This window comes from Papio anubis, chromosome 3 (assembly GCF_008728515.1).
Source record: "Papio anubis isolate 15944 chromosome 3, Panubis1.0, whole genome shotgun sequence".
NCBI classification, from domain to species: Eukaryota; Metazoa; Chordata; class Mammalia; order Primates; family Cercopithecidae; genus Papio; species Papio anubis.
The window spans coordinates 35,985,328-36,006,466 of NC_044978.1; the positions used below are offsets into that span (position 1 = coordinate 35,985,328).

The 21,139-nt window shown below is 39.2% G+C and overlaps 1 protein-coding gene across 2 annotated transcripts in view; it reads right to left on the reverse strand.

Moving 5' to 3' along the window:
* Window positions 1-21,139, reverse strand: part of MND1 (meiotic nuclear divisions 1) — a 73,188-nt gene that overhangs the window by 21,072 nt on the left and 30,977 nt on the right. For both annotated transcript variants that reach the window (XM_009207723.3, XM_021938875.2), the window contains exon 5: window positions 298-372. In XM_009207723.3, coding sequence (XP_009205987.1) covers window positions 298-372 — 75 coding nt within the window. The remainder of the gene's footprint in view (window positions 1-297; window positions 373-21,139) is intronic.

The following is a 21,139-nucleotide window of genomic DNA, read 5'->3' on the forward strand; positions in this document are numbered from 1 at the left end:
TAATAGATTTTATTATTCCCCATTTTGCAACAGAGAAAAGTGAAAACAGAATTTAGGAGACTTTCAAACCCAGGCAGTCTGGCTCTAGGGTTTATGTTTCTATGCTATGCTACCATATATAATAATAACAAAATCTAGACTCACAATTAGTGAATCCTACTGGGTCAAACGTTCATATCCTTGGCTATGATCTCCTTTTCTTCTGGTAGAAATGCATCCTCCTCACAGGAAGCTCTGTGTCCTTACTCTAATATGTAGAATTGCCATTATTAAAAGAATCTATAGACACAAACTTACCGTTTCACATCGGCCAATTTTAGCTTTTTCAATGCTTTTCTGCAGGCTTGCATGCTTTTGGCTTCCCTCAGACAACTAGAGAATCAAAAACAAATAAAATAGCTTGCTAAGACAAACTGCCATGTAGTCATGTAGTAGTTTATGAAAACAAAGTTGGCCGGGTGCAGTGGCTCGTAATCCCAGCACTTTGGGAGACCAAGGCGGGTGGATCATGAGGTCAAGAGATGGAGACCATCCTGGTCAACATGGTGAAACCCCGTCTCTACTAAAAATACAAACATGAGCTGGGCGTGGTGGTGCACGCCTGTAGTCCCAGCTACTTGAGAGGCTGAGGTTGCAGTGAGCCGAGATAGGGCCACTGCACTCCAGCCTGGTGACAGAGCAAGACCCTGTCTCAAAAAAAAAACAAAAAAAGAAAACAAAGTCAAACACTATACTGGGAACTAATTTCTCCAATCTGAAGAAAACCAAAGATCATTAATCATTAGGGTACACTGGAAAAAAAAAAAGTTAAAAAAACATTTTCTTTTTATTCCATGCCAATACATGAAACAAATATCATGCCTCTAATCTTTTCCACATAGTCTCTATTTATTAGGTTCCCCACTCCTACTCCAAGTAACTTGAGGTCTATTATTTAGTTAGAAATTGAACTTGAAGGCCAGGCACGGTGACTCATGCCTGTAATCCCAGCACTTTGAGAGGCCAAGGCAGGCAGATCGCATGACCCCACGAGGTGGAGACCGGCCTGGGCAACACGGCAAAGCCCCATCTCAACAAATACAAAAAAATTTAGCCAAGTGTGATGGCATGACCCTGTAGTCCCAGCTACTAAAAAAAAAAAGAAACAAAAAAGAAACTGAATTTGAAAATCCAAAAAAATCTCTTTTCTATAAATTCTCTCTGCAAATTTCACTTCACTTCCGACTAAAGTCTTTTCAAAATACCTGACCTATTTCACTGTCAATAATAAATTTGTCACTTATTATTATTACATAAAGTACTTCACAAGGAATTGCATAGTTACATATCATGTTCTCAAGAAAAAAATCTGCTAGCCTGTTGCCAAGTTTAGATATGTTTTATATCTTTTTCTCTTTTTATTCTTGAGATAGTGTCTCACTCCAGTGCCTAGGCTGGAGTGCAGTGTCATGATCATGACTCCCTGCAACCTTTGCCTCCCAGGCTCAGGCCATCCTCCAACCTCCACCTCCCAGTAGCTGGGACTGCAGGTGTGCACCACCACAATCAGCTATTTTAAAAATTTTTTCTAGAGATGGAGTTTTGCCATGTTGCCCAGGCTGGTCTTGAACCTCCAGGCTCAAGCAATCTTCCGACCTCAGCCTCCCAACATACTGGGATCACAGGTGTGTGCCCTGTTGCTCAGCCTGTTTTATATATCTTAAAAGTCATCAGTTTAAACTTTTTACTCAGCTTAGAAAGTAGATAAGTTGTATGTGGAAATGGATTAAATAACACCAGCATAAAGAGACTACAGATATTGAATGTTGATTAGCATGTGGGTAGGCCTACACATCAAAAAGGACTGGTTAATTTCAGAGTGTTGGCTTCTTGTCTCAATTTTGTTAATCTCACCTGGGTCTACAATTAAACAAATAATCACAGGAAATTCTGAATACTAAATTCTCCACATCTTTTGCTATAAACTAGTTAGAAATTACAGATTCATTTGATTGGGTAAGGACCTTCTTAAAAAATATTTCACTCCTCCCTCATTCTTGAATTACAAACATTTAGAAAATATTTAATAATTGGATGGATTTAATTTCTGTTGGCTGATTATAAAAAACTAACTGTTCACGGCCGGGCGTGGTGGCTCACACTAATCCCAGCACTTTGGGAGGCCGAGGCGGGCGGATCATGAGGTCAGAAGATCGAGACCATCCTGGCTAAGATGGTGAAACCTTGTCTCTACTAAAAATACGAAAACAAAATTAGCCGGGCGTGATGGCAAGCACCTGTAGTCCCAGCTACTCCGGAGGCTGAGGCGGGAGAATGGCATGAACCCGGGAGGTGGAGCTTGCAGTAAGCCAAGATCCCACCACTGCACTCCAGCCTGGGTGACAGAGCGAGACTCCGTCTCAAAAAACAAACAAACTGCTCCCCCACCCCGAAAACACACACACACACACACACACACACACAAAACTGACTGTTCACAATATGATCTAGTCATATGTAGAGAGTGGATAGTATTTAGATATCCTTTTTTTGCTTGAAATTCAGAAATACTATCTTCAAAAAGTTGGTAAGTTTACCCTTGCTTTGGGAAATCTTTCACGTCTCAGTACGCATAAAGGGACCGTTGTAAGCTTTCCTTTAACAGCTCTCCAGTCACTGATTCTAATCCATGGCATGAACAAGATCTATAGATAATGCCAGGCAGACACCACTACAAACCAGTTATACCTCTCCTTGCAAGTAATTATATTCCTAAGTTAAAAAAAAAAATCTGCTGTATACATATATTTTTAAGACGGAGTTTCTCTCTTCTTGCTCAAGCTGGAGTGCAATGGCACTACCTTGGCTCACTGTAACCTCTGCCTCCCAGGTTCCAGCGATTCTCCTGCCTCAGCCTCCGGAGTAGCTGGGATTACAGGCACCCACCACCACATCCGACTAACTTTTCGTATTTTTAGTAGAGAGTAGAGATTGGGTTTGACCATGTTGGCCAGGCTGGTCTCGAACTCCTGACCTCAAGCAATCCACCCACCTCAGCCTCCCAAAGTGCTGGGATTACAGGCGTGAGCCACCACACTCGGCCGAAGATCTAGTTCTTTTAAAAAAGAGCTCCTATTTATAAAATAAAGTCATATTTTAAAAGTTAACATTAGCCTGACCAACATGGGGAAACTCTGTCTCTACTAAAAATACAAAAATCAGCCAGGAGTGGTGGCGCACACCTATAATCCCAGCTACTTGAGAGGCTGAGGCACAAGAATCGCTTGAACCTGGGAGGTGGAAGTTGCAATAAGCTGAGATCATACCACTGCACTCCAGCCTGGGCAACAGGGTGAGACTCTATCTCAAAATAAAAAAAAATAAATAAAATAGAAGTTAATATTCCACCCTGAAGGACCTGCCTGAAATAATTAAAATATATACATAACATTTAAATTTAGGAGTAAATAATTTTTTCCAATTAAAAAAACACACATATTTTAGCATAACATTTTTCCATTAAAAATGTTTTTAAAATAACCAGACAGACACTATCCAAACAGTTACTAATTATATAAAAGACAATAATGAAAGGACATTTTAAGGACATTTTATATATATACACACATACGTATATATACACTTTTTTTTTTTTTTTTTTTTTTTTGAGAAAGGGGCTGGAATGCAGTGGCCGGATCTCGGCTCACTGAAACCTTTGCCTTCCGGGCTCAAGCAATCCTCCTACGTCAGCCTCCCAAGTAGCTGGAACCACAGACACATGCTACCACGCCCGGCTAATTATTTTATTTTTTTTTGTAGAGATGGAACTTTGCCATGTCGCCCAGGCTGGTCTTGCACTCCTGGGCTCGAGCAATTCATGTACCTGGGCTTCCCAGAGTGCTGGGATTACAGGCGTGAGCCACCGCACCCAGCCAGGATATATACCTTAATTATATTAATTAAGAGTCTTTCAGGTACTATACATCTGTTTGGAATTACTTACAACTTAAAAGCATTTGAAAAACAGCTCATTCAGAAATTTCTTAATTACAAAAATAATCTTACATATTTCAAATGTGAAGCATGGAATTCATAACTTGTCATTTTAAGTATCTTGGTAATAGAGGGAGGCACAATCCAAATGATGTTATTAAAGGAAAAGCTTCTGCTAATTATCCTAAGTACTGAAATAATTTGGTTCAACTCAGTAGTGAAGGACTCTTGGCTCACTGCATAGTTCTTAAAATCCCAACCACTGGAAACAAACAATGAAAACAACTCTTGTGGGGCCGCCCATGCTATCAGCTTTTCATCTATACAGTTGCACTACTGCCATAGTTCTGAACCTATACCTTGGAAATAAACCAAATGCAGCCCTCATGTGATAAAAGCTGAGATTTCTAGTCACTGTATCAACTATCTGAACCAGTAGTTACCAAACTTTAGCATATAGTGGAACCCAAAGGGCTTTTTAAGGCACAGGTTGCTGGGCTCTACCTCCCAAGTTTCTGAATAGCACATCTGCGGTGGGATCCAATAACGTGCATTTCTAGCATGTTCCCAGGTGATGCTGCTAGTTGGGGACACCACACTTCTGATAATTAGTGAACTAAACAGGAATCTATTTTCTTATAGTAACAAACTCAACTAAAACACACAGGATATTTATCTATAGAAAAATGTTATCTAGTTCACAAGCAAAGATGAATTACTGCTAAATGCTGTAGCCCGAACAAGAAAACATCTTAATGTTTGTCTTTAAAAGAAATACAAAAGTCCACATTTACAAAAATAGAGAGGTGATAGCCTGTATTTTTAAAAAGGCATGGGCTGGGCGCAGTGGCTCACACCAGTAATCCTAGCACTTTGAGAGGCCAGGGCAGGTGGATCACTTGAGGTCAGGTGTTCGAGACCAGCCTGACCAACATGGTGAAACCCCGTAACTACTAAAAATACAAATATTAGCTGGGTGTGGTGGCATACACCTGTAATCCCAGCTACTCAGGAGACTGAGGCAGGAGAACTGCTTGAACCCAGAAGGCGGAGGTTGTAGTGAGCCAAGATCGCACCACTGCACTCCAGCCTGGGTGACAGAGCAAGACTTCATCTCAAAAAAAAAATTAATAAACAATAAAAAGGTATTTATCATAATATTCCTTTAAAGAGCAAAGTTTTCAACATTCTATAATGCAACTGATAATGGCAGGAGGCAGACAAATGCCTAGGCAGATAGGGGTGGGTCCCTGGTGAAACCCCACCTCCAAGCCAAAGACAGTTTAAAGCCTGAAAGCCAAACTACAAATTAAATCCACAGACTAGATTGAGAACCCATCTTCCTATTTGGTGGCTTTCCTCTGATCCCCACCCTTCACCTATTTTACATATACCTACCCTTTCATAATTGGTTTTCTATATTGCTGTGCTCACCTTTCAGTGGTGCCTTTAGTCTTTCTTTGCATACTCACAAACCAATCAGTATGCACTCCCCTATTCTGGGCCCTTTTTATAAAAGCCCCCAACTCAGCCACACTGGGAAAGAAACCATCGGACTATGGGGTGGGGGGACCATCCCCTAAGATCCCTCTCCAATGAGACCTGTTCTGTTGCTCAATGAAATTCTTCTCTGTCCATTCTTACCCTTCAATTGTCAGGGTATTCTTGTTCTTCTTGGAAGCAGAATAAGAGCTCGGGAACTGCCAAATGGAGTACAAGCTGTAACACAGGTGGGCTGAGTGGGCAGGGTACCTCCAGCAGCAGGCCTGGGGCTAAGGAAGGCCCAGATTGGGGCTAGTGTGGTGCTGCTGGCTGTGGAGGTTTCCAGTTGGCAAAGCAGCTGAGAAAAATCTCGTGCCACAATTACCATACTTTAACAAATCCACTTCCAAATTTCACTAAAGCGAATAATAATTTTTATTTATTTATTTATTTATTTTTTGAGACGGAGTCTCGCTCTGCCGCCCAGGCTGGAGTGCAGGGGCCGGATCTCAGCTCACTGCAAGCTCCGCCTCCCAGGTTTACGCCATTCTCCTGCCTCAGCCTCCCGAGTAGCTGGGACTACAGGCGCCCACCACCGCGCCCGGCTAGTTTTTTGTATTTTTTAGTAGAGACGGGGTTTCACCGTGTTAGCCAGGATGGTCTCGATCTCCTGACCTCGTGATCCACCTGTCTCGGCCTCCCAAAGTGCTGGGATTACAGGCTTGAGCCACCACGCCCGGCCTATAATTTTTAAAAACTCAGTAACCCAGAACAAAACTGCAGCTGCAACAATAAAAACTACTTATAATCAGTAAAAACAGGATTTCATCCTTATTTATTCATTTTTTGAGACAGGGTCTTACTCTGTTGCTCAGGCTGGAATGCAGTGGCATGATCATGGCTCACTACAGCCTTGAAATGCAGGGTTCAGGCAATCCTCCTACCTGAGCGTCCTGAGTAGCTGGGACTATAGACATGCACCACTATGCCTAATTTTTAACTTTTTTTTTGGAGAGACAAGGTCTCACTCCTTGGCTAGTCTCAAACTCCTGGGCTCAAGTGATCCTCCTGCCTTGTCCTCCCAAAGTGCTGGAATTACAAGCCACCACACCCAGCCTAGGATTCCATCTTTAGATCTGAGGAACTGACACAATGCTTCCCTTAAATGCATTCCAGGTCACCTATACAGATAATCAGGATTGAGAAAAATAATACCAACGTTTTCTAAAGGGCTAATTCATTGCCTGGAGGAACTGACTATTCATAAGACACAGAATGACTGATTCAAGCTGGCTGCATTGGAATTCTGATTTACTCTTTTTTAGAAATTAAAAAAATGTCGTAGCATTAAAGGAGGAATACAGAGACGTTCACAGATGGGAAAGAATGCCAAGGAATAGAGAATGAGAGAGAGACAAGAGCAAAAGCAACTAGATCAGCTACTGCTTTATCAAAATTCATGCACTATGTTGTGGGAAAAAAAGGTTATATTTCCATTCTGCTTTAAAAAGAATAAAAAGCCATATAATTTATTTATTTATTTGGGTTTTTGTTTCCTTGTTATGCTTTGTGACAGTCTTGTTCTGTCACCCAGGCTGGAGTGCAGTGGTGTGATCATGATCTCCAAGGCACAAGCCATCTTCCTGCCTCAGCCTCCTGAGTAGCTACAACTACAGGCATGTACCACTATGCCAGCTAATTTTTTTATTTTTCATTTTTTGTAGAGATGGGGTCTCACTATGTTGCCCAGGCTGGTCTCCAATTCCTGAGCTCAAGCAATCTTCCTGCCTTGACTTCCCAAGTGTTGGGATTACAGGTATGAGCGACTGAGTCTGGCCTTGTTTATGTTAAAATTTAAAATTTGTATCTTCTAATAAAGGGAATATTCCATTTAAAAATTAACTAATCATAAGGAAACAATGAACACTGTAAAGATACATTTATGTATAAAGATGGGAGCAATACACTTGTCTCAACAATAGAGAAATGTTAATATTTCATGGTATAAATATGTCATAATTACCGATGGAAGTGTTTTCAAAGAATTTTTAATGGCAATGAAAAATTCCCGTGGGATACAACTGAGTTTTTTTAAAAGCTAGAAGGAAAACTATAATACATTGAGAGCCTATCTATGACCAAAAAAACAACAAACAAAAACCACTGCAAGAAAATGCACTAAATCTAAGCAATGGTTATCTCTGTGTTGTGAAACATACTTTTAAGTTTTCTATATAATGAACATATATAACTAGCATTTAAAAAATTATTTGCCTGTTATATGAATATATTCTCAAGATATTAAAATGTGAGCACATTAATGTTTTAAAAGACTCAAAGCAAAATCCTCATTTGCCTTTCCACTTCTGCACCATCCCCACAACCCCCTCCCCAGAGTGACCCCGGTAAAGTCCAGTGTGCATCCTTCTTGTCTTATTTCTTTGTTTTACATTTAGATATAGATCAATATGGATAACATTTAAAAGCATATAGGGGATTATCCGTTATGTAGTGTCTTACGCCTCGCTATTTTCAGAGAAATTTCCATATCTGCATATATAGTTAGGTCTACTTTGATTTCTTTTTTGTTGTTGTTGTTGTTGACATGGAGTCTCGCTCTGTCACCCAAGCTGGAGTGCAGCGGTGTGATCTTGGCTCACTGCAACTTCTGCCTCCCGGGTTCAAGCGATTCTCCTGCCTCAGCCTCCTGAGTAGCTGGGATTACAGGGGCGTGCCACCACGCCTGGCTAATTTTTGTATTTTTAGTAGAGACGGGGTTTCACGATGTTGGTCAGGTTGGTCTCGAACTCCTGACCTCGTGATCCACAGTCTCCACTGTTGCTCAGGCTGGAATGCACTAGTGCAATCATAGCTCACTGTAGCCTCAACACTCCTGGGCTCAAGTGATCCTCCTGCTCCAGCGTCCTGAGTAGCTAGGACTACACGTGTGCACCATTGTACCCAGCTAATTAAAATTTTTTTTTGTAAAGAGGTCTCACTATGTTGCCCAGGCTGGTCTCGAACTCCTGGCCTCATGAGATCCTCCTGCCACAGTCTCCCAAAGTCCTGGGATAAGAGATGTGAACCACCAAGCCTGGACTCATTCATTAAAAACAAAACAAAACAAAACAAAAACCAAAAACACACTTTTATTTTTTAGAGCAGTTTTAGGTTCAAAGTACAACTGAATGAAAGATACAGAGATTTCCCATATATGATCTAATTCTGCATATGTACAGCCTCCTCTGCTATCAAAATCCCACACAAGATGGTACATTTGCTACAATCAGTGAACCTACATTGATATCATTATCATCCAAAGTCCACTGTCTACGTTACAGTTCAAAGTCTTTTGTTCAGTGGTTGTGGGAAACAATTCTCCCTGCCCTCTGGATTCTAAACTACATAGCTACAAAGAGGCAAACAGCCCAAATTACTGCTGGCATCCATCTTGTCATCATGAAGAAAGCCAACCTGAGGACATGAGCATCACACAAAAGGAAAAGCCAAGATAAATGCAGAGAAATTGAGTCAGAGTCTTAAATGATGTCTGAAGCATGCTCTTCTGTTTTCTTTTCTTTTCTTTCTTTTTTGAGACAGGGTCTTACTCTGTCACCCAGGTTAGAGTGCAGTGGCATGATCATGGCTCACTGCAACCCTGACCTCCCGAGCTCAAGCAATCCTCCCACCTCAGCCTCCTGAGCAGCTGGGAAAACAAGTGTGCACCACCATACTGGGCTAATTTTTGTATTTTTTTTTTTTTTTGTAGAGTCAGTGTTTTACCACGTTGCCCTGGCTGGTCTTGAACTCCTGGAGTCAAACAATCTCCCTGCATTGGCCTCCTGAAGTGTTGGCATTACAGGCATGAGCCACTGTGCCTGGAGCATGCTTCACTTTTGAAAACTTTGAAGTTAAACAAGTCGTTAAATCAGTCTCTCCCCTATCCTTTAAGCAAAGTAAACTTGAATTTTCTGCCTTTAACACAGTAAATATTTTAACTGTTACAATGGATAAAACTTTAATAATAATCTCTTTCATATAGTGCTGGCCAGCTATGAAGGCTGTGAAAAATTTTGGGAGATATCAAATTTAAAACATCCTATTCCTCTACTTTGGGAAATACAACAAAGTGTCCAAGAATAAGAGTGACTGGAATAAAGTAATGCATGCCAGGAAAGCTCTTCATTCAATAAGCATTTATAAAGTACCCACTACATATACAGTTACAGTATCATTGGCTCAGATCTTTTCACAAAATTAATATAACTGGGTAATGAACACCTTAAGGTATTGCTTTGCAGGTAGTGAGTACTGGATGTTTGTTGAATATTTTGGATTAAGTTATTTTTCATTATATGCTGTAAGACAGTAGTCATTAAAAGAAAACACTCTGTGAAGCTAGCAAGAATACAGCATATTAATGTTCCACTTAACCAGAGGGTTAAATTTCCAGCAATCCAACCCTGAGGAACACATTAAGAACCTGGAAATAAGAAACGTAGTCCAGAAATCCTGAATAATGGACATAGAAAGAGTATGAAAATCCCATCAAGTAAGAAACATAAAGGACAAGTGAAGCCACTTAATAAGTACATGCTGAGACACACATAAAATAATACCTGCTAAAGATAAGACCACAATCAATTACAATGTGAAGAAAACGAACTGTCAAGCAGAGTCAGAGCCTAACAAGTGACTAGTACCTCAACTAGATATAATAAGACTAAAGTAATAAAAGCAGAAATAGGCCATGCACAGTGGCTCACACCTGTAATCCCAACACTTTGGGGGGCCAAGGTAGGAAGCTCGGTTGAGGTCAAGAGTTCAAGACCAGCCGGGCCAGGAAAGCAAGACCCTATCTCTGCCAAAAAATAAAAATAAAAATTAGCTGGGCATGGCGGCATGCACCTGTAGTCCTAACTGCTCAAGAGGGTGAGGAATGAGGATCACTTGAGCCACAGAAGTCAAGGCTACAGTGAGCCATGATTATACCACTGCACTCCATCCTGGGCAACAGAGTGAGGCCCTGGCTCTTAAAAAAAAAAAAAAAAAAAAAAGTGGAAATGGGAATATGGAAAGGAAAAAAAGCAGGTAGATTTTTAAAATGAACCATTTCTAACTTCTAGGAAGGATTAAAAATATTAAAAAGTAGTTAAGAGCTATAAAAGATCCAATAGAAGCCTAACAGTGTCAGGACAAAGAACTTAGTTGTGGCTACAGTCAGACAAAGGCTTATGCAGAATCCAGTCAGAAATCATTCAGATATTTTGAGAGTCAAAGACATGCAAAATCCAACTGATGCCATGAAGGAAGTTGCATATAAACTTATGAATGTTTACAGACTGTTTAGACCTGAGAAATGGGTTCTCCCACAACAAATCCAGAGATGAGGGCTAAGTTGAAGAGGCTACTAATTGTCTACCAATATCCATTCTTTCTTAGTAACAGGATCTCAGACAATAGGCCTAGCTAAAAACAAAAAACAAGAAACTCTGTATTTCCCTGCCTACTTCAAATCAGGTGTAGCCATGACTAAGTTTTGTCCAATAAAATGGGATCAGATGTTGGAAGCGGATGTGCCCTTTACCCTTCCCTCTCTCCTTCGTGCTACCTCTGTAATAAGGACATGATGGAGTGCTTCAGGAGTCACAACAGCAGTCTTCTAGCAAGGGCACATAATCACATAATCTTTGTCTCTTTTTTAGTCGAGTTCTTTCAGGCCACTGATTGCAATTGCAGCTTCCTGTCCCCTATCCCAACCAAGGCATGGAGAAACAGAGAGAAAGAGAGAGGAGGTAAACGAGACAGGAAATACACTTAACAAGTATTGTTGTTAAGATGCCTCAGGGTTCTCTGGGCCTGGGAGATATTTAAGCTAAATCCTTTTAGGCCACACTTCTGGGTTCTTTGTAGGTGTCCCTGTTGGGTCTCCCCAGCTGCAATCCACATGATGTAGAAAACACATTCTATTTTTCTGGCTGCTACCCAACATTCTTTCTCTCACCATCGGGCTTCTCTGTTTGCCACCAGTCTCCTTCCAGCCTGGGTTTTCAGAGATTCATAGTACACAGACTCTCTGTTAGGTTTCAATGACTTTCTCTGGGACAGAATTTAACACAGTACCAGGTGAGCTCTTGTTCTCTCACTTTTGTGTGTGGGTCACATGCAGTCCATGGAAATACTCATATGCTCAACAAATTTTCAGGCTTGCTGGCCAAGGTCCTACTTTTATGTATTATAAAAATTGAAAGAACCTCCCAACAGATCTACATAGATGCTAAAGATCAGTAAAATTATTTTCACATATGGAATTTGCTTTTTTCCTATTTTTTTCCAAAAGCATTGGGAAAGAACGGGCCTAACAGATTAGCCTATTCAGTAGTCTCCATCACGCCACTGAAGTTGTCTAGGTTGAAAGTTGCATGGCCGGGCGCGGTGGCTCACGCCTGCAATCCCAGCACTTTGGGAGGCAGAGGCGGGCAGATCACGAGGTCAGGAGATCGAGAACATCCTGGCCAACATGGGGAAACCCCGTCTCTACTAAAAATACAAAAAATTAGCCACGCATGGTGGCGGAAGTCTGTAGTCCCAGCTACTTGGGAGGCGGAGGCAGGAGAATGGCGTGAATCCGGGAGGCGGAGCTTGCAGTGAGCCAAGATCGCACCACTGCGTTCCAGTCTGGGTGACAGAGCGAGACTCCGTCTCAAAAAAAAAAAAAAACGAAAGTTTCTCATACCTGATTCAGTTTTACTCCTGGCATTTCTGAATACTTATGAGAATTAAGATTGTCCACCATTGAAATTTCTAATGAAAATATTGCTTAATTACTATTTTAAATGTTTTAATGTAATAAGTTATTCAGTTCCTTTAAGTAATTTTGTTTATTAGAAGACATCAATCTAAAATAAAAAAAATTATTTGCTAAGAAACACCAGTTAAGAGTTTAAACTCCAATTTCTACTTAGATAGAATTAACTTAAAGATTTAAATTTCTATTTAGATCAGGTTAAAATAAACTTCCCATTAAATTTACAAGGTCTGAGAAATATTCAGTGATTAGAGTACCTGGCCATAAAGGCTTTTATCTTTTTAAGAGAATAATGCTCTTACTTTTCTACTTCTGCCTCTTACAGTAGAATGGTTCAAGAGGACTTGGATTTCAAAAAATTAAAAGGGCAAACTAATGACTTCCCTTCCATGGGCTATATAGCTAAAGAAGAGCAAAGAAAGCAAGTGAACACATTCTGATAGCAAACTAGCTCAAGAGTTGTGAGCAACCCACCAAACAAAGATTGATAGTAAACCAAAGTGTTAAAGGTTATTTAAAAGGGGAATGCATATAGCTTTAAAAAATAACAATTAATATAATTTAAAACTGAGATTGCTTTGTTTTGGATCTAAAGTTAAGCTACTTTTTTCAAAAAGAGTTACTGTACACAAAAGTTCTGGTTAAGTAAATATAAATACTGAGGAACCTGAACAAGGACCCAAATCTGAATGTGATGAAATATAGGCCTGGATGTTTAAACCATGCCCTTGAGTCAAGTAAGAGCTATACTTTAAATGAAAAAAAGCACCCTCCTAACGAGGTTATTTTTATGAAACTTCTAAGTATACAGTCTGGTGCGGTGGTGTGCACCTGCAGTCCCAGCCACTTAGGAGGCTAAGGAGCACTTAAGGCCAGGAGTTCTAGGCTATTGTGTGCTACGCTGATCAGGTGTCTACACTAAGTTTGGCACCAATATGGTGACCTACTGGGAGTGGGGACCACTGGATTGCCTAAGCAGGGATGGATCCAGCCCTGGTAGGAAATGGAACAGATAAAAACCCCCATGCTGATCAGTAGTGGGATCATGGCCATGCATAGCTACTGCACTCCAGTCTGGGCAACACAGCAAGACTCCATCTCTTTAAAAAAAATTTATATATATGTTTCTTTCATACACACACACACACACACACATATATATATATATAAAACAGCCAGAGATGTTGTGAATACTGAAATTTTAAAGTTTGTAAAATATTGATATGCTTTGGGGGCGCAAAACAGCCCAAACAAATTGAAATTAAGGCTACTCCAGGAAAGTAAGAATATATATAACTTTGACACTCTGCCACTACCTGGTAGCAGCATCAAAATTGCAGGTCTAGTTTTTTGTAGAATAAATCTTTTACAAGTTGTTTGGTTTCGGGGCAGTATATTTTTGAAGAATGGCTGCCACAAACCTGTATCTCATATGAAACGCTGAGGAGTGTTTGAGAATGGGAATTCTGTAGCTGTAGGGTCAGCCTCCTCAGGTTCATCTACCAAATAGCTTCAGCAGCAAAGGAGAATCATTGCTGGAGGAAGGTTTGGAAGCCCAGACCAAAGCTACCAACCACAAAAGCAAGACAGACAATAAATATAAAAATAAATATCTGGCCGGGAGCGATGGCTCACGCCTGTAATCCCAGCACTTTGGGAGGCCGAGGCGGGCGGATCACAAGGTCAGGAGATTTGAGACCATCCTGGCTAACACAGTGAAACCCTGTCTCTACTAAAAATACAAAAAATTAGCTGGGCACCTGTAGTCCCAGCTACTTGGGAGGCTGAGGCAGGAGAATGGTGTGAACCTAGGAGGTGGAGCTTGCAGTGAGCCGAAATCGCGCCACTGCACTCCAGCCTGGGCGACAGAGTGAGACTCTGTCTTAAAAAAAAAAAATCTCTGATGTCTTAAGTTCTACCACACAAATTCATATAAGCTTTAGAGTTGTAATATTAACTTTTCAGTATTATTTTAAATAATTTACCAATAAAAAAAATCTTAGTTTATTTACCTTATTCCCCCCACAATCTTTCAGTCACTTAATTTCAACAATTATATATCTAATTCTGGATTATCCAGGCCATAAAGAAGTAATAAGAGAATTCAGTTTAGCAAAAGTGACTTTTAAGTGCACAGAGATATAATCTGGCAGATCCTGTTAGTTGCCTCTCCAAAGCCAGCCCTCCTTTGTTAACAGAACTACAGCTTCTGTTCAGACCAAGGTGTTATTGTGCTCAGAGGATGGTCCCTTCCCAGAGCATGAATTTTTTTCACTTAGATCCCTTCAATGTGAGCAAGTAATTCAGATCTGGCCAATAAGACATAAAAGAAAGCCTACTTGGGACAGGAGGCATTCTGGGATATTTCTCCTGGATAAAGAGAGATGTCCAAGAAGACAGTTCATCTTTCTTTCTGCTTTGACGTTGTCATGGTAGTACGAAGTAGCTGCAGTAACTACTTGCAGGTAAAAAGGAAAATCCAAAAAAATGTCAAAAATAAATAAATAAATAAATAAATAAATAAATAAATAAATAAATCCAGTCCAGACTTCTGATATCAATGTGTGGTGGGATTAACCAATCCTGAAAGAAGCTACCTCCAAATTTGTTACATAAGATAATCAACTCCTATTAACTAAGTCAACTTTGATCCACTTTTCTGTTATTTGTGGCTAAAAATATCCTGATTCATGCACATAAAAAAGAAAAAAAATTATATAAAAATGTCCATGGTAATTAGTTTTGAATAAGAGAATAACAGATCATTTAATTTTCTTTATCTTTTCATCTACAGTGAATAACCCTTTTCTTTTGGTGCAGGGGGATAGGGTTGTGCTTTGTTGCCCAGACTGAAATATGTGGAGCAATCATAGCTCACTGCAGCCTCAATCTTTTGGGCTCAAGCCATCCTCCTGCCTCAGCCTCCTGAGTAGCTGGGACTACAGGTGTGCGCCACGACATCTGGTTTTTTGGTTTTGTTTTGTTTTTGAGATGGAGTCTTGTTCTGTTGCCCAGGCTGGAGTGCAGTGGTGTGGTCTTGGCTCACTGCAACCTCTGCCTCTCGGGTTCAAGCGATTCTCCTGCCTCAGTCTCCTGAGTAGTTGGAATTACAGGCACACGTCCAGCTAATTTTGGTATTTTTAGTAGACGGTTTCACCACATTGGTCAGGTTGGTTTCGAACTCCTGACCTCGTGATCTGCCCACCTCGGCCTCCCAAAGTGCTGGGATTACAGGTGTGAGCCACCACGCCTGGCTAATTTTTCTAATTTTTTTTTTTTTTTTTTGCAGAGATGGCGCTTGCTGTCACGATCAAGCTGGTCTCAAACTCCTGGCCTTAAACCATCCTCATCTTGGCCTCCCAGAGCACTGTATTACAGGTGTAAGCCACTGTTCCTGGCCTTTTAGAATGTCTCTGTCCAGTTCAGACTTACTTAAAAAATGGAAATAATAATATTTTAAAATAGGATATGTAGCTTTTGTGGTTTCAAAGTTCTCACTTGCTCATGTCATGTTAGAGATACAAATCTAAAGTATGCTAAATGGATGGAGAGAACAGATGTTTAATCTGTAGACACTTAAACATACACTAAGAAAGCTGACTACCATACTGAAGTCCCTGATAATAAGGGAGTTGTTAAGGATAAGCAATATGGATTGGGCTCTTTCGGAGACTCCATGCAGGTATATTTAATTAGCAAAGGAGTCAAAAAAGACCAGTTGTTATCAACAGCGCTTTGCACATGTTGGGATATGATTTGCCAACTGGTGAGACTATTCCAGATATCAACATAGAAGATAAGTCAGCTCTGGGAAGAAGAGGTAGTCTAGGACAGTAAATAGTCTTATTTGCTAAAATGAACCCATAAACTTAGGTAGCATTTCTCCAAAGTGTATTCCATGGGTCACCAATCCCTCATAAAAGTGGGTCGAATGAGATTCACAATGCATGCTGGCATATTAAAGCTTTAGAAAAGTCAAACTAGTTTATCTTTGTCAACCCAGGATTGCTCAAATTCCTTTGATTATAGAACCCCCTTTTATGTAACACTTATCATATATCCATTCCACAGAATTATTTTGTGTAATTTGGAGCTCAGTCCCAGCTAAATATAATTCTGGTAAGGTAGTAGCAAAAAAATAGTTTAAAATTCACATTTAATTATTCCTATACAATATGTATTTATAAAGCTGAGTTCTAGGAAAAAAAATCAAGATTACTATATAATAACTATTTAATGGAAATCACCTTTTCTGCTGTATGTGTAGACTGGGAGTCAAAGAAAAGGTATGGGTCTGGGAGTAAGACTACTGGACCCAGTACACAATAGCTGGAACAGAAACTAGGTTGTGATGTATTGATTTATGCATTCGCTCAAAATTTATCATGTTTCTTTATGTTTCAATGTGTCTCAGAGACTGCATCCCATGTGGGAGATGGAAAATGATTAAGATATAGACCCTGCCTTCAAAGAAAGTCTGCCACAGAAACAAGGCACATAAAGATTTCACTTGAGAAAAGATATATATAAAAGACAGTCACAGCACAAAAAAGTACTATACTCTGCTGAGGAAGAAGGGATTTTAAAACTTCCAAGTAAAAAGAACAAGGCACATACAACTATAATCAGTCCGTTATAAACAAAAAAAAGGAAAAAGCCAGGCACAGCATGTAAATGGCCGAAGTTAAATTTGAATCCAGAGAGTCTAGGTCTAGAGTCTACTCCCTTAAATCATTCTGCTATAGTGCCCTTCACCCTTCAATTCCCTTATGAGCTCCCACAGATCTTTCCAGCACCAACTTACATGTCTCCTTAATTATAAAGCCTTTTCGGAAACAGAACTGACTTTCACCCTCTTTTTGTCCTATCATTATTCTTCAGCATTGCATATATCATACCATATTGCAATGATTTGTTGACATGGGCATCTCTTCATTAGAGTGAGAGGTTCTAGAGAACAGAAACTGCCTAATTCATTCTTATGTCCCTCTCATCAATCACAATGCCAGCCACAGCAAGCATTCACTAAACATTTACAGAACTGAATAAACTTCAGCAGAGATGCTATTTTTATTCAAAAACATTTCAAGTTATCTACACAGCCCAATAGTGGACCTACTCTTGATGCACTCAGTTTTAGCTATAAAGAATTCTATATACTCACTTCTAAAAATTGGTAAAAAAATAAAAAATAAAAAAAAATCATCCTAAAAATATTTGTTAGTGTCTTCCCTAACCAATACACAATACTAAAATTCAGCTTAGTATGGATTTCAAAATGTAATTCTTATCATAAGCCAATCCCTAAAAAATATGTCCCCAAACTAACTTCCAGTGGCAATAAGTGGGGTGTAAACCAGAATTTGGATAAAGAACTAAGGAAGAGGTCAGGAAGGGAAGAAAACAAAATAAAGATTTTGATTTTCATAATTCTGACCAATTAACTTTAAATAAAACTCAGTCAAAAACCACTACACAGACTTCCTGCCATATTAATAAAATTCTCCAAATTAGTATAAGGCTTTTGTTAAGATTAACTTCATATCCTTTATTTCCTTTAATTTTCATTCACTTGTCAAATATTTGAATCTACCACATGCCAAAAACGGTGCTACGTACTGATACAATTTGACTAAGACACAGGGTTGAGTAAGCCAACAATTGTAGCATATTCCAGTAGATTAGAGTTATGTTCGGGGTACCACAGCACCAGAGAAAAGGAATGTGTAAGTCAGAACAGGAAGTGTAGAAGGGATGGACAGGGGTACAAATACAAAAATAAGTTTTAGAAATTCTATTCTTTTTGGAAAAAGACTAAAAAAATGTGCATTTCAAGTCAGTAGTTGTCAGTTACCTCCTATATTGCCAGGTGACTCCAGGGGAAGAGCAGGTTAGACATAACAGTTACAACATTGCTCTTTCCTGGCTGTGTGCACATCACAGGACCCCATGCTATGTCCACCAACACAAGCCAAAGTAAAATGGAGAAGTCATTCCCTTGAAGTTGAATTGCTCTTTCATTCTTAAGGCCAAGTTATTTGGGAGGGGCAAAGAAAAGAAGAGAACCAGAAGATGATGGGAAGAACCTATAGTAACACATTTTTACCTTGCTTTTCCTTACAAAAAATATTCAGAAAGACCACAAACACATTCACTCACTCTTTCTCTCTTTCAAGCGTGTGTGTGCACACACCCACAAATAAACACATCCACACACACAGTGACTAAATCATTACCACACTGGGGAAAATGAACAAGTTCCAGCTAAAATTCTAGAAATAGCTATCAAGAAGAAAAAGTCATCTCTTGACTTTCAATAATTTCTATATATTCTTCAGCATACAGAGAAATGTCATTTCACTTGGAAGTTTCCACAACATAATTAATCTTTATAATTATTATCTGTTGAGCCAAAACAGCTGCTTCACTATCATCCGAATACTAAAAAAATGTACATATATTTCAGGAGAACTAGCAGATTAGAACATACACTACCACTTTCATCACTTCCACATACAGCTTTTCTTTCCCATTAAAATTATTAATTTATGTGAAAAGTCTTCAGAAATGCATCTGTATCACAGTTAGAGAGGTTAGTTTAACAATTATTTTTCCAAGCCAATACAAACATTTATTTCAGCTTTGCAGAAATAAATTACTACACTTCAAATTATTTTCAGCAAAATTCAATCATATACACAGAGAAGGAAAATTTTTTGCTTAATATCAGAATATAACAGCTATTTTCTAAGCTACATATAATCTAATTGTTTTAAGCAATTAGGTAAGCAAAAGAATATAAAAACATTCTGACAGGAAAACTTCCAGTTTCCTCTGCTTGGTGTATGTGTACACAACAAAATTCAACCAACCACTAAAACACCCCATATTATGGCCTCCATTTGATTTCCAACCTTATTTTCCCATTACTATATAACAAAAGATTGCATATCCTTTCCAAGCTGGTCACCAACTATCCACTAAATGTAATCTGCTTTAAAGCTTTGTTTATCTGTGGTTACAAACAAGGATTATGGAGTCAGAATGCCTGGATTTGAATCTTGCTTCATCATTTACTAATACTGTCACCTTGGGCAAGTTATTCAATCTCTTAGTGCCTCCATTTTCTTTTACATAAAATAGAGTTAGTAGCAATACCTACTTCCTGCACTTCATGCAAGTGTAAGAATCAAAGGATATAAAACACGCAAAAGCTCTTAAAACTGTACCTAAGTGCTCAATAAATATTCCTTCTGTTTTCCCTTGGGAATTTCCTCCATCCATCTAAACCTACCCAACTTTCAGCTCAAATTAATCATTTCTAAGAAGTTTCCCATAGCTACATAAATGTATAAAAATCTGCTATCCTCTAAACTTGTATAACAATTAGTAGGACCCATAGCAAAGGCAGTATTTGGCACTGAGTATACATTAAACATTACACAGTTAAATAACTTTTTCCAATAAGTTAATTAACCATATCAGGAATTTATCTTGCCTTACCAAGTGAAGTGTAAATTCTCTGGACGTGAACCTCATATTCTATTATTTTTATATTGCCCAAAAAACTTAGCACAGCACATGCACAGAGCAGCCACACAGAAAATAACTGCCAAAGTTAACACAACCCATGAGCAGTTGCTGGTTTGTTTGCTATCTTAGAAGATGTTAAAGAGAAACGTTAATTATAACCATGAGGCTTACAGACTGTCTTTAATAATGATCAACACATACAACCTAAAGGCAAGAGAAAAAAATAAGTTTCCTGAGTTTTCAGATCTATTACAAGAATGTCTGTTCTCAAGGGACAAGAAAATTCCTGCACATAATTGGAATCACTGGCAGAAAAGAATGATGGAAAAAAAAAAAATTAAAAAGTCTCCCCCAACCCCCATCTGGAAGTAATTAACAAGAAACTCAAGGGAAGTTAACGTTATAATTTGGCAATATGTAGAATAAGCTGATCTTTACTGCAACCTTAAGTTTGGAACCTAGTTCAGTCCAACATGAACTGAGTGGCTTCTATCTTTATGTGAATCCCACCATCTCTTGAAGCATTTTTCATCTCTAATGTTCATTTAGGCAGTTTGGCATGTATTACTTTTCACTCATTTTACTCTTTCAAGTGTATATATCTCACCTTCAGCACAGGTTAAAGTCTGGACCCTGACTTCTACTTTTATGAACTACCTTCAGTATCTGGTAAAATATTTTACACACAGTAGACCCTCAAATATTTGTTCTAACTGAATGAACAAGCTTACGGTATTTATTCCTGAGTGAATACTGATTTAGCTGATCTGTGGCCACCATATACTGAGTGCCTTAAGTACCAGGCGTCTTACACATACCACTTAATCCTCATTACAACCCCCTTGAAGTAGGTGTAAGCTTTCTTTTACGAACTAGGAAACCAAGGCTTTAAAAGCCTTAAGATATTTTTCTAAGACTGTACAGCCGGTCAAGAAGTGAAGCTGTGATTTCCATCCATGTCTGCTTTCTAACTACTTCTCTTTCCATGAAGCCATATTGCTTCTCTAAAATGATAAATGATCTTCAGAACCATGGCTGAGGGGCACAGTGTGATACTCTCATCACTTCTCAATATCCAGTGAAAGATTAAAGTAGGTTTAGGTCTGTGAAATGGCATTGAGGTCATTTTATTTGAGTTAAAAAAAATAGTTACCTATAGCAAATGCCAAGGGCTATCAACCTTTTACAAATGATGTATCAAAACCTTGCTCTTCATTTATTTCTGGACTGCTTAGAACAGGAGGTACAGGATCTACCTATGTGTTAGCCTCTGATGTGACTTCAACTTATGAGCAAGTGTGTCAGATTAAGCTTTGATCTCTGGTACGTGAGAGTGCGGAAAGA